Here is a 15,830-nt window from a genome sequence, read left to right on the forward strand (position 1 = left end):
TTAATAATAATTTCAATTTTATGCATTTCAATAATTTTACAATCATTTCAACATTTCAAAACTCGACTTCTTCCCCCCTCTTTCTGCAGTTCCTTAAATTTATTTTTTAATATTTTCTGCATATCCAATTTAATTTGCTCATTCATTCATCTACTTTAAATATATACTCTTATAAAACTGCAGGTTATTACAACAATCCTGCCAATGTTCTTATCTGTTTACAGTTTATTTGTAAATATTCAATAAACCATTTCCATTCTTTTATAAAAGGTTTGTTATCTTGATTTCTTACTTTTTCCAGTAAGTCTCGCCATTTCTGCATATTCCATAAGTTTTTGTATCCATTCTTCTTTCGCTGGGACTGCTTCTTCTTTCCCTTTTTGGGCAAGTATCATTCTTGCCACTGTAGTCACATACATGAATAAATTTCTGCACAGTTTGGATAGTTCTGTCCCTCATGTAAATTCAGCATCATTTCATTGCAAACTGTTCCTTACACATTTTCCTATGCAATTTCCCCCAATGCAGTATGCACTTTTTTCTTTGCGATTTCCCCATATATAATGCATTTTTGCATGTTATTTTCACCGACATGTGCATTTTAATGAACACTCTACCCCAGTATATGCATTTTTGTATGTTGTAACCACCTTGAGACCTGCAGGTTTAGGGCGGTATACAAATTTTAATAAATCATCATCATCAATTTTTGTACATGCTACTTGGCTGGAGAACTGAACTGCAAAATTTAGAGAAGCGCAAATTTTAAAAGATGGCTCCGTTTGCATATTGTTTCAGAAAATGATAGATTCCTTTTATTTATTTATTTTATTTATCCATTTTCATAAACTTAGTATACACACGTTACATTTTCATTCTCTAATTTCTTATCAAAAGTCTTCCCAAGAGGTTCCCTTTTAGATGTGAATTGACTCCCTGCCCCCATCCCTACAAGAGGGTCCCTATTTTTATCTATGAAGTGTTGGGCAATATCCTTAAAAGTCCCCCGCTTCCTCAAATTTCACATTATCATTCCCTTTTTGGCCAGCAGAGCAGCAAGTATTTGGCTCGGAGCAGGACTCCGGCTTAGGCTGTAAGTGAGGCAGAAATTTGAATCCTCTCTGAAGAGGCACTTGTGGTGTGGAGAGAAGTGTCAAGGAAATTTAAGCTAAGTCAAAGACTACAACGCTATACAGGGACAGGTGTTGTTGTTTTTAATAGAGATGGTTTATGTTTAACTAGACAATGTATGAGCCCTGGTCTCTTAACTAATTTTCCTCGTTCCTGACAAAGCGTCCGCTGTGCCCTGCTGTTATTTATTTATTTCCCGGCCTGCGCAATCCGACAGGCCACCTTATTCTCGTTGTCAGACACCATTAGAGCCCAGCGCTGGTGCGAGGGCCGTGGAAGACAGATGCCGGCAATAATCGCAAAACACTCATTATTTACCATCACTCCAATGATGTTTAAGTTATTTATGTCCCTTGGGCAGGGCTGGCAGCGGAGGGTTATTTGGGTAGTCAATCATAACCATGAAACGGCTTGCTACTTTACTTAACCGTCTCTCTTTCTCTCAGAGCCTCGTTGCCTCCATCTCTGTCAAGTACCCCTTTATTCCCCATTCCTTCTCGTCAACCTCCACCCCCACCATCCGCTCCATCCTTCTCCACATGTTCCCCTTGGACCTCTCCCTCTTTCTCTCCTGCAAACTTAGGAAATGAAATAGTGCAGGACCCCACTGATCACCGCCTTGTACTTTGTTTTAAACTGTTTTCGTTTTTTTAATTGTATTTTTTAATTGTTATAATCCACTCTGGGACTGTATGGTGAGGTGTAGGTAAGGAAGCGTAACAACAACAACAACAATAGGTAAAGGTAAAGGTAAAGGACTCCTGGACATATAAGTCCAGTCAAAGGCAACTATGGGGTTGCGGCACTCATCTCGCTTTCAGGCCAAGGGAGCTGGCGTTTGTCCACAGACCTTTACCTTATTGTTTAGACCACAGTGCCACTTGGGCTTGTCGATCAGAAGGTCAGCGGTTTGAATCCCCACAACAGGGTGAGCTACCGTTGCTCTGTCCCAGCTTCTGCCAACCTAGGAGTTTGAAGCATGCCAGTGCAAGTAAATAAATAGGTACCGCTGTGGCATGAAGGTAAACAGTGTTTCCGTGTGGTCTGGTTTCTGTCACGGTGTTCCGTTGTGCCAGAAGTGGTTTAGTCCTGCTGGCCACATGACCCAGAAAGCTGTCTGCGGACAAACGCCAGCTCCCTTGGCCTGAAAGCGAGATGAGCACTGCAACCCCATAGTTGCCTTTGACTGGACTTAACTGGGGTCCTTTACCTTAACAACAACAACAACAACAACAATACTAGCAGCTCTTTTTTGTTTTAATGATGAGGTGCCAGTGCTCCTATATTGATAAAAGTGCTGTGGGTGCCCGCACAAAATGGCAGCCATGGGCAGCAAAAACATAGATGATAGTACTCTGTACAAGTGAGTACTGTCACAAAAAAGCCCTAATGATAATAATGATAGTAATGATAGTAATAATAATAATGCAGTTAAAAACATTCCCTCTGAGGTGTAGTGGGGCACTGCCTCATTTACGCTAGTGGGCCAATCACCACTGAGTGAATGAGGGCAAAAATTTGTTCTCTGCTGCTTGCGGAGGGTGGAACTTGATCTAATGACCTAAAGTTGTAGGAGGGCAGATTTTGGTTGGCTTAGGTGATGGTAAAGGTGACCAGCTACTTAAAAGGATGCTGTGCTCTCTCTCATTGGAGGACTTCAAGCAGAGGCTGGACAGTTGTCTATAGGGGATTCTGTACCTTTGGCCTCCCCCAAGTCCATGAATCGAGGAGTCCGTAGTATGCAGACACAGTGATAGCAGACACTGCACCCACTGGATTTCTCCTAGTTGCTTGACAATTTATATACCCCTTGTATTTAAACAGAACATCTAAGCCACTGACAAAATGTTAAAACATCTTCAGTAGACATCAACTATGGAAATATCAGAGAAGGCCCACATTCTATAAAGCACTACAGTGGTACCTCTAGATACGAACGGGATCCATTCCGGAGCCCCATTCATATCTAGAAGCAAACGTAACTAGCAACGACATGTCTGTGCATGTGCATGTCGCTTTTTGTTGCTTCTGCGCATGACATCATTTTGAGCATCTGCGCATGCGCCGCAAGCAGCGAAACCCGGAAGTAACGCACTCCGTTACTTCCGGGTTGCTGCGGAGCACAACTCGAATGCGCTCAACCCGAAGCACATTCAACCCGAGGTATGACTGTATTAGCAACAAAACAGAGCATCATCTTGAACACTGACATAAACATGGCATGTAAGAAATCAGCTATGAAATTGCAAGGAAATTGTAAACGTGATACTGTCCAGGCCCCCCCTGCTGCATGAATGACTCAAACTTGGGTTTCTGTTTCTACCAAAATCTTGATGGTGAAGATCAGCGCAGTACATAGGGAAGGCAAGGGTGAAAGGCACATGGCTAAGCATGAGCTAAGATACTGACCCAACAAGACACCCCCTGTGTCTTCTTTTTAAAGGATGGGGCAGGCACTTAGTGTGGCAAATGGTCCGAGTCCCCAAACTGGGCAAGCCAACAGGCATTCCTCTCGGTGAGTTGAGCTTGCAAGGTCTTTTTGCACCAACATTGGCATCTCTGTGTCCTTGGAGACCAAGTTTCAGCTGACTTATGCTCAGCAGCCTCCTTCTTCAAAGGAAGAGCATCACTGATAGCAGAAGGCACCAAAGGTGGCTGCTCAACAGGGGAGAATGGGCTGGAGTGTCTCGTGATGCTGGATTAGAACGCCCCACTTGGTCCCTCCTTAGGATCCAGCTCACTATCCTCCAGGCCAGGCCCCCCAACCAGCCCTAGACTCTTGACAGAAGAAGAAGAAGAAGAGTAGTTTGGATTTGATATCCCGCTCTATCACTACCCGAAGGAGTCTCAAAGTGGCTAACATTCTCCTTTCCCTTCCTCCCCCACAACAAAGACTCTGTGAGGTGAGTGAGGCTGAGAGACTTCAGAGAAGTGTGACTGGCCCAAGGTCACCCAGCAGCTGCATGTGGAGGAGCGGAGACACAAACCCGGTTCCCCAGATTAAGAGTCTACCGCTCTTAACCACTACACCACACTGGCTCTCTGACACTTCTTTAGGTCCCACCAATGCTTCTCCCATCCTGCTGGGTCCCACCCCATGGTCCCTCTCATCCCTTCTTTGTGTCAGACACCCCACCCCCATGACACCTCTTTGGGACTCGTGACAAATTCACAGTGCTTGCAGGCTGAGAACAGGTTGCTAGGCTTGGTGGGTCAGGGTTGTTCTTATGTCCTGATGTACTCAGAAATACATCCCGTTGAGTTCAATGCAAGTAAGTATGATTCAGAACAGCAGCCCAGACACAAAGGCCATTCGCCCGTCCGGCAAGCCCCTGCAAGGGTTCATAGTTGTCGTCCAAAGTCCTGGCCTGGACCAGCCGCCAAGTCAATAAGCCCCCACCTGTGCTCCCGTCCTGCCCTACTAATCGTGTGTGGCTTTGCGTGGCTCTTGCTAATGAGGAGTGGTTTGTTTTTAGAAGACAGGAAGCTTTTTGTGGGCATGCTGGGGAAGCAGCAGAGTGAGGATGACGTCCGGCGACTCTTTGAGCCCTTTGGCCAGATCGAAGAATGCACCATCCTCAGAGGCCCCGATGGAGCCAGTAAAGGTGAGGAACAAGAAGCGGCGGAGAATGGCATCGGCAACACTGGAAAGGGGTGGCACAGCTCGCTTTTTCCTACTATGGGGAAGGGCCGTAGCTCAATAGTAGAGCATCTGAGCTCTGCAGGCAAATGTTTCCAGGTTCAATCCCTGCTGGCATCTGCAGGTGGAGTCTGAAATCCTGTAGAACGTCTGCCAGTCAGTGCAGACAAAACTAAGCTAAATGGACCAGTATGAGGTACAACCTTGTAAAAGGGAATGGGGGAAGTTATTCAGGGCTGAGATCAAGACCCCCCCCTGCAATGTCTGCCACGCAACCATATCTCTGCCAGCTATTATTTTGCACAGGAGAAGTCAGGATATAAATAATAATATAGAGGGGTGGCCAAAAGTAGTGGGTCCGAACACTGGGATCTGCCTGTTCCAATCTGGTTCTGGACTTGCCTTTTGCTTCAGCACATATTCCCTATGTAATAATAATAATAATAATAATAATAATAATAATAATAATAATAATTTATTTGTACCCCACCCATCTGGCTGAGTTTCCCCAGCCACTCTGGGCGGCTTCCAACAAAGATTAAAAATACATTAAAATGTCACACATTAAAAACTTCCCTGAACAGGGTTGCCTTCAGATGTCTTCTAAATGTCAGGTAGTTGTTTTTCTCTTTGACATTTGACGGGAGGGCGTTCCACAGGGCGGGCGCCACTACCGAGAAGGCCCTCTGCCTGGTTCCCTGTAACTTGGCTTCTCGCAATGAGGGAACCGCCAGAAGGCCCTCGGTGCTGGACCTCAGTGTCCGGGCAGAACGATGGGGTGGAGACGCTCCTTCAGGTATACTGGGCCAAGACTGTTTAGGGCTTTAAAGGTCAACACCAACAATTTGGATTGTGCTCGGAAACATACTGGGAGCCAATGTAGGTCTTTCAAGACCAGTGTTATGTGGTCTCAGCGGCCGCCCCCAGTCACCAGTCTAGCTGCTACTTTCCCATTGCCTGATACTTGCTAGTAATATGCTCCAATCCTTCTGAGCACCTACAGTATTATTATTATTATTATTATTATTATACCTCCCTTCATCTTAAGATCTCAGGGTGGTTCACAGAATAAGATGCAGGTTAAAACAAGTAAACAATTAAAACTAAACAGCAAAACAATACCCCTCCTTCCCATAGGCACATTTAAAAGACTGTGGAATATTAATCAGTCAAAGGCCTGGTTGAAGAGGAATGTTTTTGCCTGCTGCCTAAAAACATATAATGAAGGCACCCGGTGAACCTTCCAGGGAAAAACATTCCACAAATGGGGAGCCAACGCAGAAAAGGCCAATTCTCGTGTTGGTAGCCTCTGGACCTCACGTGGAGGAAGCACATGAAGAAGGGCCTCAGAGGATGATCACAGGATCTGGGCAGGCTCTTATGGAGAGAGACAGTCCTTGAGGTATTGCAGTCTGGTTTTGACATCTATTGTCAGGTGTTCAAACCAATTTTAACATTGCATTTTCATTTTGTGGGACCTACAGTGAAGGGTGGGTCTGAAATTATTATTACTACAACTACAACTACTATTATTATTATTATTATTATTATTATTATTATTATGAAAACCTACTAATTTAAAGGTTGCAGTCCTATGCACATTTACCTGGACTAAGCCCCACCAGGCGTAGTGAACTTTATTTCTGAGCAAACAGGCACCTAACAGAGCTGCAAAAACAAAACACATGCTCTGTGTTGTCTGTTGTGAATGCCCACTTTGAACTGGTTTTCCTTTATTATGGATACTGCTGTTGAATTGCGTCTTGTTTCAAACTTTTGTACATTTTAATTGCTGATGGTCACACTGAGTCCTTCTATCGGGTGGGTGGGGAGAAGCATCGGCCCAAAATTTAATGATTTGAAACATAACCTTTTGCAACCCTGAACCACACAGAGGAAGAAGAAGCTTCTCTTCCTATTTATTATGGGCAAATCTGGCAGTGGCGTAGCGTGGGTTGTCAGCACCCGGGGCAAGGCAAGTAATTTGTGCCCCCTAACCCGTGGATTTGCGCCCCCTAACCCTAACCCCCAGATGTTGCGCCCGGTGCGGCCGGCCCCCCCTGCACCCCCCACGCTACGCCACTGAAATCTGGCCACATAGGCAGGTGCACGCCATTCTCAAGTGACAGCGCTATGCTTGTCTTTTGCTAGTGTAACATGGGATGCCATTCAACCCACGTTACCAAAAGCAAAATGTGACCTGACCCTGCAATAAAGGGCATGCATTGCCTTACAGCGGGGAGAAAGAATCCTAGATCCGCCAGACTTCAGGCTACCGCTTGCATTTCCCCACCTTGACTGGCTTTGCCAATATGGAGATCCACTCTGGGTTTAGTTTTGTTTTTTTGGATCTGCCTCTGAGCTGACCATTGATCCTTTCTTTCCTCTTAGGATGTGCCTTTGTCAAATACGGGAGTCATGCAGAGGCGCAAGCCGCTATCAGTAGTCTCCACGGCAGTCAGACCATGCCGGTAAGTGCTGGCCAAATGGCCAAATCAGTGGGTTAGAGAGTGGTCCTGATAATGCCAAGGTTGCAGGTTCGATCCCCTCATGGGGCAGCTGCATATTCCTGCATTGCAGGGGGCTGGACTAGATGATCCCCAGGGTCCCTTCCAACTCTACAATTCTATGATGGGGGATTGGTTTAGGTGCTCAGCCAGAGGTCTATGTAGAAGACATCCATACCTTTGCCCTTGTTCTTAAACTTCTACTCCTGTGGTGTCTTGCGTGGGAAGAAGTTTGCTGAAGTTTCTCTTCACATAAAGCATCTGAGATAGTGGCAGGGAATACAAGGGTGTTGCTGAGGGTACACCATATATTTAAACCACATGGTTCCTCAAAAAAAGAGATACCTGGGAACTGTCGTTTGTTAAGGGTGCTTGGGATTTGAGCTCTCCAAGAGGTAAACTTCAGTTCTTTAAATGTTTTATGGTTTGTGCACAGTCATCGAGAGAACATATTAGAAATATTTGAGGCATTTAACTTTGTGTATTTTGATACAAAATGACCAGACCCAAATATCCTGGATTAATTTGTAGAGTGGAACTTAGTTACTTGCAGGCTTTTGTGCTTCCTTGATGCAGTTTGACAGATGATAGATGGATGGATAGATAGATAGATAGTTCAGAAATTTTGAGAGGAAATATATATTTTATGAGAAAAATACATTGAAATGCACATGCAAGTTTTACTTAAATCTTCATTTTCATGCAGATTCGGGGGGGGGGATTAAGATCAGAGTGCCACTCCCAAATTTAAAGGAAAAGCTCTGGAACCTTCTAGAAACTTTTGTTTCTTTGCAGAACGATTCCTTTACACCCCCTCTCAGCCTCACAGAAACAAAACATTATTATGAACATATACAAAGTATTCGCACACCATGCAACACAATTCCCAACTTCTCAACTAGTTGTGCATGTCTTTCAAACGTAAGCAATTTTGTAAGTACATCTGCCACATTTTGCCTGCTTTCACAATATTGTAGCTTTTTCAGATTTTGCTTCACATTTCTTTTACGTTTTGATATTTAATCTCTACATGTTTTGTTCTACCTTTAAACAGTTCAAACTCCACCATTGCAATGACTGCCTGATTATCCTCCCGTACTTGTACTGGATAATTACGTTTTACACCTAAGTCATTGAGAATCTGTACATAGTACTTCAATTCATTACATAAGTCTCATAGAGCACTGTATTCAGCTTCCGTGGAGGAAGTGACTACAATCCCTTGTTTCTTGGACTTCCATCCCACCAAAGAATTACTAAACTGAAGCACCATTCCAGACACTGATTTTCTGTCTGGTAGATTTGCCCAACCACTATCAATGAATGAACTTCTGATCCTGAAGATGATAATTTTAAACAATTGTCAAGTGTATTTTGTAAACAAAAAATGCATTTTAGTCCTTTCCATGTATTTTCAGTAGGATTACTTACAAGTCTACTCAGAATTCCAACAGAATAACAAATCTGATCTGCTCCATTGTGAAATATACAATAAACTTCCAATAACAGAATGATATGATTCTGGATTCACAGGCTCTGAACTATCCCCTTCATTTTTGAAAAAAAACTATTTCCATTGGGATTTTCACACCTTTACAATTCTGCATGTTGTTCCTTTCCTCTGGAACCTGCTAGAAACATTTACTTGTTTCTTTGCAGAGTGATTCCCTAACAAGTTATCCCCTTCCTATAAGGAATTCTGCTTGCTCAACAGAACTTTCCCTCCTTTTCCTTGCCTTGTGCCCCTGCTCAGAGGGGGGCGGGGTTGCAAGAAAACCCAGGCAAGATGGGGGGGCACATGGAGGAAGGAGAGGGAAGGGGAGTTCATTTGCACGAGGCAAGCAGATAAACTTTGCATGAACAGGGTGACTAGTTGAAATTTGCTGTTCTCTGTCATCTCCATTTTATCCTCACAGCTGCCCCAATGAGATAGGTTGGATGAAAAGATTTCAGTTGGCAGTAAGTTTTAAAGAGGGTTTTGGTCCTGAGGACCAGTCAGAGAGACCCGAAGAACTGCATTTGGCCCCCAGGGACTGAGGTTCCACACCTCTAGCAATAAAGCAATCTCTCGGAGACAGTGCCTTATGAAAATACCATTTTCTTTCCTTAAAAACAAAACTAGAAAAGCAATCTCAGGAGCCGCTCACAGCCGTATAGAAAAGGGTAGCGCCACAGAGCAGTCCCCCACCCCTCACAAGACAGTGTTTTTCTCCTTAATCCAATCACCGGCTAATTTATCCTCTCTTTGATTGGATCAGAATCTCGGGGATCAAATCACTTGTTGTAAAAATAACGCAGGGCCCATCGTTTATTCTGATCAGCAGCTGTGCTCTCTAGGCAGGTGTTAGGAGGTAATTCAATCACTGGCTTGAGAAAACTGCCATTTAATTAACAATGAAGGTCACAGTTCTAAATGAAGGCGAAAGAAAGGGGAAAGAGCCCAGGGAACCGGCCGTGATTATAAAAGAGGTCTGCATTGATCAGAGATTGCTCCTGGCAGGGAGGCTGTGCTGAAGATGAACTCTGATCTGGTGTGGTTGGTTGGAACAGCAGCAGCCTTTAGAAAGGGGGGGGGAGCTCACGCACGCACAATGGTACGTGCTAATCACAATTATCTCACTCTATTGAAATCAAAGAGATGGGATAAATACTCAGAGGAGCAGAGGAGATGCTTTGCTGTTTCTGAATCTCCTCACATCCCGCTAAGGTGACTGAGGTTAAAGAAATACATTTTCAGAGGTTCAAAGTCCAAGTGCCTTATCCGTCCCTCCTCAAAAACTCTTTTCCAGAAGGACTTCTTCACCCGCACCATACATTTAAAGAACTCTTATACAGTGGTACCTCGCAAGACGAATGCCTCGCTAGACGAAAAACGCGCAAGACGAAAGGGTTTTTCGTTTTTTGAGTTGCTTCGCAAGACGATTTTCCCTATGGGCTTGCTTCGCAAGACAAAAACGTCTTGTGGGTTTGCTTCCTTTTTCTTAAAGCCGTTAATACCCAGGGAATCCGCGCTCCGCAAGACAAAAAAATCGCAAGGCGAAGCAACTCGCAGAACGAATTAATTTCGTCTTGCGAGGCACAACTGTACCACTCTAACGGTCATGGCTCCCCTGCACACAAAGAATCCTGAGAACTGTAGTTTGTTGTGTGGAGGAAATCATAGCACTGCCAGGCATCTCCTGCTAACAGCACCCATAACAAAGTACCAAGGGGGCCAGCATTGTTTGTTCATGAGCACAAGAGCTCTTGTGCTAGTGGATGGCAGACTTTAAAGGTTGTTCAAAGGAAGGAATCCAGTGCAATTGCACTAGAGGAAGCTTATTGCACTGGAGCTGATTCTTCTTGTGAAATCTGTTGCAGAAAATCTTTGGTAATGTTTTCCCTTGCACTATGATGCCCCACAGCACAACAAATATATCACTGCATTGGATACAACCTGTGCTGGATTTCAATGAATTCTTTGCGCACTGTCCTGGGAAACTTCAAGTTGAAGGATGGCTTACGAATAGAATAAAGTACTGTATTTTTTGTTCTATAAGACACACTTTTTCCCTCCTAAAAAGTAAGGGGAAGTGTGTGTGCGTCTTATGGAGCGAATGCAGGCTTTGCGCGGCTATCCCAGAAGCCAGAACAGCAAGAGGGATAGCCTAGCCTGACATCCCTCTTGCTGTTCTGGCTTCTGAGATTCAGAATATTTTTTTTCATGTTTTCCCCCTCCAAAAACTAGGTGCGTCTTATGGTCTGGTGTGTCTTGTAGAGCAAAAAATACGGTACAATACAGAGGATGCTGTTTTAAAAGTAGTCCCATATTTGTGAACATTCGTTGATCATCATTGTATTTGTACAAGTACCAATAACTCTTTAAAAATAAAAAAATAAACCAGAACAGCTAAATGAGAAGTGAGAATGCTCAATGGCCAGAAATATCAAAAAAAGAAAACTACAAAACTATGAGGGAGGCATGGAGAATAGAGTGCTCAGCTGGAGGAGGAGGCCAGCATAAATGCCTGCCTGCCTGCCTGCCTGCCTGCCTGCCTGCCTGCCTGCCTGCCTGCCTGGAACATGGAAATACTCAAACGTTGCAACATTTTGTTGCAGGTTCTGCTTATGAATCAGCTGGTTTTAATTTTGCCACCTTGGCCATGCATCCAGGCTGACTGGTTGCAAAAGAGGAGAGAGTTTCTGTTGTGGGAGGATTTTGGTAGATGAAAGAGGTCAGAGGTCAGTGCTTTCTTTTTAGGAAAAAAAGGTGCTGGTACTCACCATGGTTGTCACAGTAAGTGCCACACTTTTAACGTGGCAAGGGGGTGGGGGTGGAGCTGCTAGTACTGCATACTCTTGAGTACCCCCAGAAAAAAGCACTGCATACAGAGGTTTCACTTTATCCAGTTTGCCTGAGCCCAGAAGTAAATGGAAGCTTATTTGCTTGTTGTGTCCTTTTATTTACAAATGTCTTTCTAATTTATTTAAACCCTAATTTTGTAGATGGTTGACTGGTGACCATGGCCGGGGTAGTGGGAGCGGGACCAGGGGCATGGGCAGGAAGCTCAGAGGCAGGGCCAAAATCTCCTGAGAGCCAGTACCATGTAGTGGCTAGTGTGTTGAACTTCCACCTGGTGAGACCCTGGTTCTCCTCCCACTGAAGTGATCCTGGGCCAGTCACTCTCAGCCTAACCCATCTCACAGGGCTGTTGTGAAGATCAAATGATGATTGGCCATGTATGCCCCCCTGAATCCTGAAGGGCAGGAGAAAATAACACCACTGTGGTTTTCAAATATTGGCAGGTATGCTTGTAAACCAGTGTCCTTCCAGGTGTTCTCGGGCTCCAGCTCCTATCGTCCACACCCAGCTTGGCCAATGGGCCAAGGGTTGGGGGTTGTGGTCCACGACAACCATCTTGCTACATACAAGCGCCAGGATGGCTCAGTCGGAAGAGCATGAGACTCTTAATATCTGGGTTTGAGCCCCACGTTGGGCAAAGGGATTCCTCCATTGCAGGGGGTTGGACTAGTTGACCCTTGAGGTCCCAGCTCTGCAAGTCTATGATTCAGTTTCTCAAAGGATCCACTCAAACAACTTTTTCAGCACACCTGTTTGGCTAGCCTAACGCCTGCCTGTGTCTCTCTAGCAGAAATGATGTGCCCTAGTTGTTAACCTTGTGCCATCATCCGTATTGCTTGTCCCTGCTGGGGGGTGGGGGGATGTGAATTATGTGCCAGCTGCCACCGCTTCATACAGGAGCAATGGATACACTCTGCCCCACTCTCTCTGTTTGTGCCTCTGTTTCTCTGTCCACTCTGCTAGGGAGCATCGTCCAGCCTGGTGGTGAAGTTTGCTGACACAGACAAGGAGAGGACCCTTCGGCGGATGCATCAGATGGCAGGACAGCTGGGGATCTTCAATCCAATGACGATCCAGTTTGGAGCCTACGGGGCATATACGCAAGCGGTAGGAGATGCTGCAATCCACTGCCAGCCCTATAAGGTGGACGCATTTAGAGCTGGACAAGCCAGAGGGGGCTAGCTTAGCTGTAGGTGGGCGGTGAACTCACACAGGATGGCAGAGACAGCTTCCAAGGACAACAGCTGGTGCTCCTGCTATGCTTTGTACCACAATTCCTATCAGTCCCAGCCATGGTGGATGATGGAAGTTGTTCTCCAAAAAATCTGGAGGTCGCCTTCTTGGGAAAGCAGGTTTTGCATTAACTGGGAAGACAAATCAAGAGGTCTCCTGTGTAAGCTGAAAGATTAGCTGGGAGCTGAACAGAGTAGGAGTGTCAACAGTGGAGAGAGATCACCAAAGGAAAAGGCCTTGCAAGCTCTAAGAGCCCAGAAAAGAGGTTTGGAGGTGGAAGATATGGATGAAGTGTCAACCTCTGGAGGAGATGCTGCTGGTCTTTGTCCTGATAGCTGTTCCAAAGGAAACTGCTGCCAGATAGCAAAGAGAAGTAGGCAGAAGGCTGCAGAGTCAGAGGCAAACATCACAGTCCTCCTTTATACAGTGTTTAGCCAAGCTACATGATTAGCTCCAATAACATGTAGCCACCAAGTTGGAATGGCTTTAAAAGAAGGTTAGATAAATCAATGAATGATAAGGCTATTAGGCAGAATACATACATACTACGTCCTCTGTCAGAGGCAGTTCACCTCTGAATATCACTTCCTGGGAAGCCCAAATGGAGAGAGCACTGCTGTCACTCCCAAGTCCTGCTTGCAGGCTTCCCATAGGCAGCTGCTTGGCTGCTGTTAGAACAAGATACTGGACTAGTTGGGGCCTTTGGCCTGATTCAGCTGCAGAACTCTTCTTACACAGTCCAATCAGTCTAGAGCAGATAGACAGGGGTCTGGTGATGAGATCTAAGGCAGGCTGGTGTTCCTGTTATAGAGCAGGCAGGCAAGTGGCCACATAGCTCGGCTTGCACCTTCTCTCACTCAGATGCAGGTGGAGCGGAGGACACAGGGCCTGCAGCTTTCCTTGTTGTGCAGGAGAGAGGGCTTTGGCAGGTGCAGTTTGCAGGCAAGCTGAAATCTGCCCTTCTGCACAAGTGGTGAAGGTGCTGGAACCCTGTGCTATTACTTAAACTAAGGAACCATGCCTGAAACACCATTATTATTATTATTATTATTATTATTATTATTATTATTATTATTATTATTACAATTCAAATACCACCCTTCATCTGAGGATCAAAGGGCGGTTTACAGTATCAAAAGACATAACATAATTGGAGAGATATAATTGGATATGGAAATATGGAAATATTGTGAGAAGCAGGACTGAGAATTCAGAGTTGCTTTGAAGTTCAGGCCACGGGAAGCCGTAAAACCAGAACTAAATTTGGAAGACAGTTGGATTTTTTTATTTTAGTTTTTATTTTATTTTATTGGATTATGATTATGATTTGAATGTTAATTGGATGTTTTTATTGGAAAATTAATAAACGCTCTAACAAAACAAAACAAAAAGACATAACATAATAACAAACTGTGTCCCCCACCCACCCAGTTTGAAAGGCCACAAATTGTTTAACCAGCCAAAGACCTGGTTATGGAGGCCTGAAGATATGTAATAGAGACGCCAGGGGAGAGCATCCACAAACAGGGAGCCACTGCAGAAAAGGCCTCTTCTTGTGTTGCCACCCTCTGGACCTCTCATGGAGGAGGCACACAAAGAAGGGCCTCAGAGGATGATCACAGGGTCTGGGCAGGTTCATATGGAGTCCTTGAGGTATTGCAGTCCTGAACCATTTAGGGCAGCTTTTCTCAACCTGTGGGTCCTCAGATGTTGTTGAACTACAACTCCCATCATCCCTAGCTAGCAAGTCCAGAGCTCAGGGATGATGGGAGTTGTAGTCCAACAACATCTGGGGACCCACAAGTTGAGAACCGCTGATTTAAGGCATTATAGGACAACATCAGCACTTTGAATTTGGCCCACCCAGAAACTAACTGGCAGTCAGTGGAGTCTGCCAAGGATTGGCATTATATGATCAAGCTGTTTTGCTTCAGTAAGCAACCAGGTGGCTGGATTCTGCACCAATGAAAGTTTCCAGTCCGTCATCAGAGGCAGCCCCATGTATAATGTGTTGCAGTAATCTAGCCTAGAGGTTAGGGCAAGCCAGGCCTCTGTTGGTTCCTGGACTGAAACAACTGCAGCACCATCTCTGGACCATTCCATGGGCAGCATAGGAGAATAGCAGGTATCCGACTGGAAGCTCCTTTTGCCTGAGAGCTGTCTCAGTGGTGCCTCAGGGAAATAAGGTGCCTGGGTCCTATTGCCAGCCTTCTCCAACATGGTACCCTCCAGATGTTTCCAACACCAACTTCCCTCATTGCTGATGGTTGGCTGTGCTGTCGGGGGCTGGTGGGAGTTGTAGTCCTGCAACACCTGGAGAACATCAATTTGGGGAAAGCTGTTGTATACAATACTGTTAGACACACTACTCAGTATAAGACATCTTCCTACATTCCTGCCATGCCCAGTGTCAACAGCTGGAAAAGGCTCTTTGGTAACAAAGTCAAAACTAACTTGCACCTTCTTGTTTCTCCCCTTCTTCCTCCTCCTCCTCTGTGTCCTCTGCTTCCTGTTCTTGGTTGTTCCTTCTCTTCCTCTCTCCTCCCCGCCTCTACTGCTGCCCTCTTGCTTACTCCGTTTCTTTTCCTTCTCTCTGCCCCCATGCCTGTCTTTCTTTCCTTAAGATAATGCAGCAGCAGGCAGCTCTGATGGCTGCAGCACAAGGAACTTGCCTCAACCCCATGGCGGCCATTGCAGCGGCACAGATGCAACAGATGGCGGCGTTTAACGTCAGCGGGTTGGTTGCTGCTCCCATGACACCCTCATCAGGTATTTGCCACTAGGGATAGTAGAGAAATTCAGCTCAGTTCACATTCGAAGGCAGACAGTTTCCAAAACAAAAATGGACCAAAACATGGTCAGAATTTAGAGCTCACACTTTTTCCAAATTTTGCAATGCAGTTCTCCTTTGAAGTTATGTATACAGTAATGCACATACTAGCCTAAAGTGTGCGTACAAATATGCATTTTGGGACCA

General features: G+C 45.2%; 1 protein-coding gene across 10 annotated transcripts in view; it reads left to right on the forward strand.

The window, feature by feature from the left end:
* CELF6 (CUGBP Elav-like family member 6) overlaps positions 1-15,830 on the forward strand; it is a 166,821-nt gene that overhangs the window by 126,297 nt on the left and 24,694 nt on the right. For 6 of the 10 annotated variants that reach the window (XR_014162706.1, XM_081887721.1, XM_081887724.1 and 3 more), the window contains 4 exons: positions 4,608-4,736; positions 7,163-7,242; positions 12,584-12,727; positions 15,478-15,622. Coding sequence is in view for 9 of the 10 variants with exons in the window: in XM_081887721.1 (XP_081743847.1) it covers positions 4,608-4,736; positions 7,163-7,242; positions 12,584-12,727; positions 15,478-15,622 (498 nt within the window). In the remaining variant the exon portion in view is untranslated. The remainder of the gene's footprint in view (positions 1-4,607; positions 4,737-7,162; positions 7,243-12,583; positions 12,728-15,477; positions 15,623-15,830) is intronic. The other 4 variants (XM_081887723.1, XM_081887722.1, XM_081887728.1 and 1 more) reach the window with 2 other exon arrangements.

This window comes from Podarcis melisellensis (genome assembly GCF_964234715.1).
Source record: "Podarcis melisellensis genome assembly, chromosome: 14".
NCBI lineage: Eukaryota > Metazoa > Chordata > Lepidosauria > Squamata > Lacertidae > Podarcis > Podarcis melisellensis.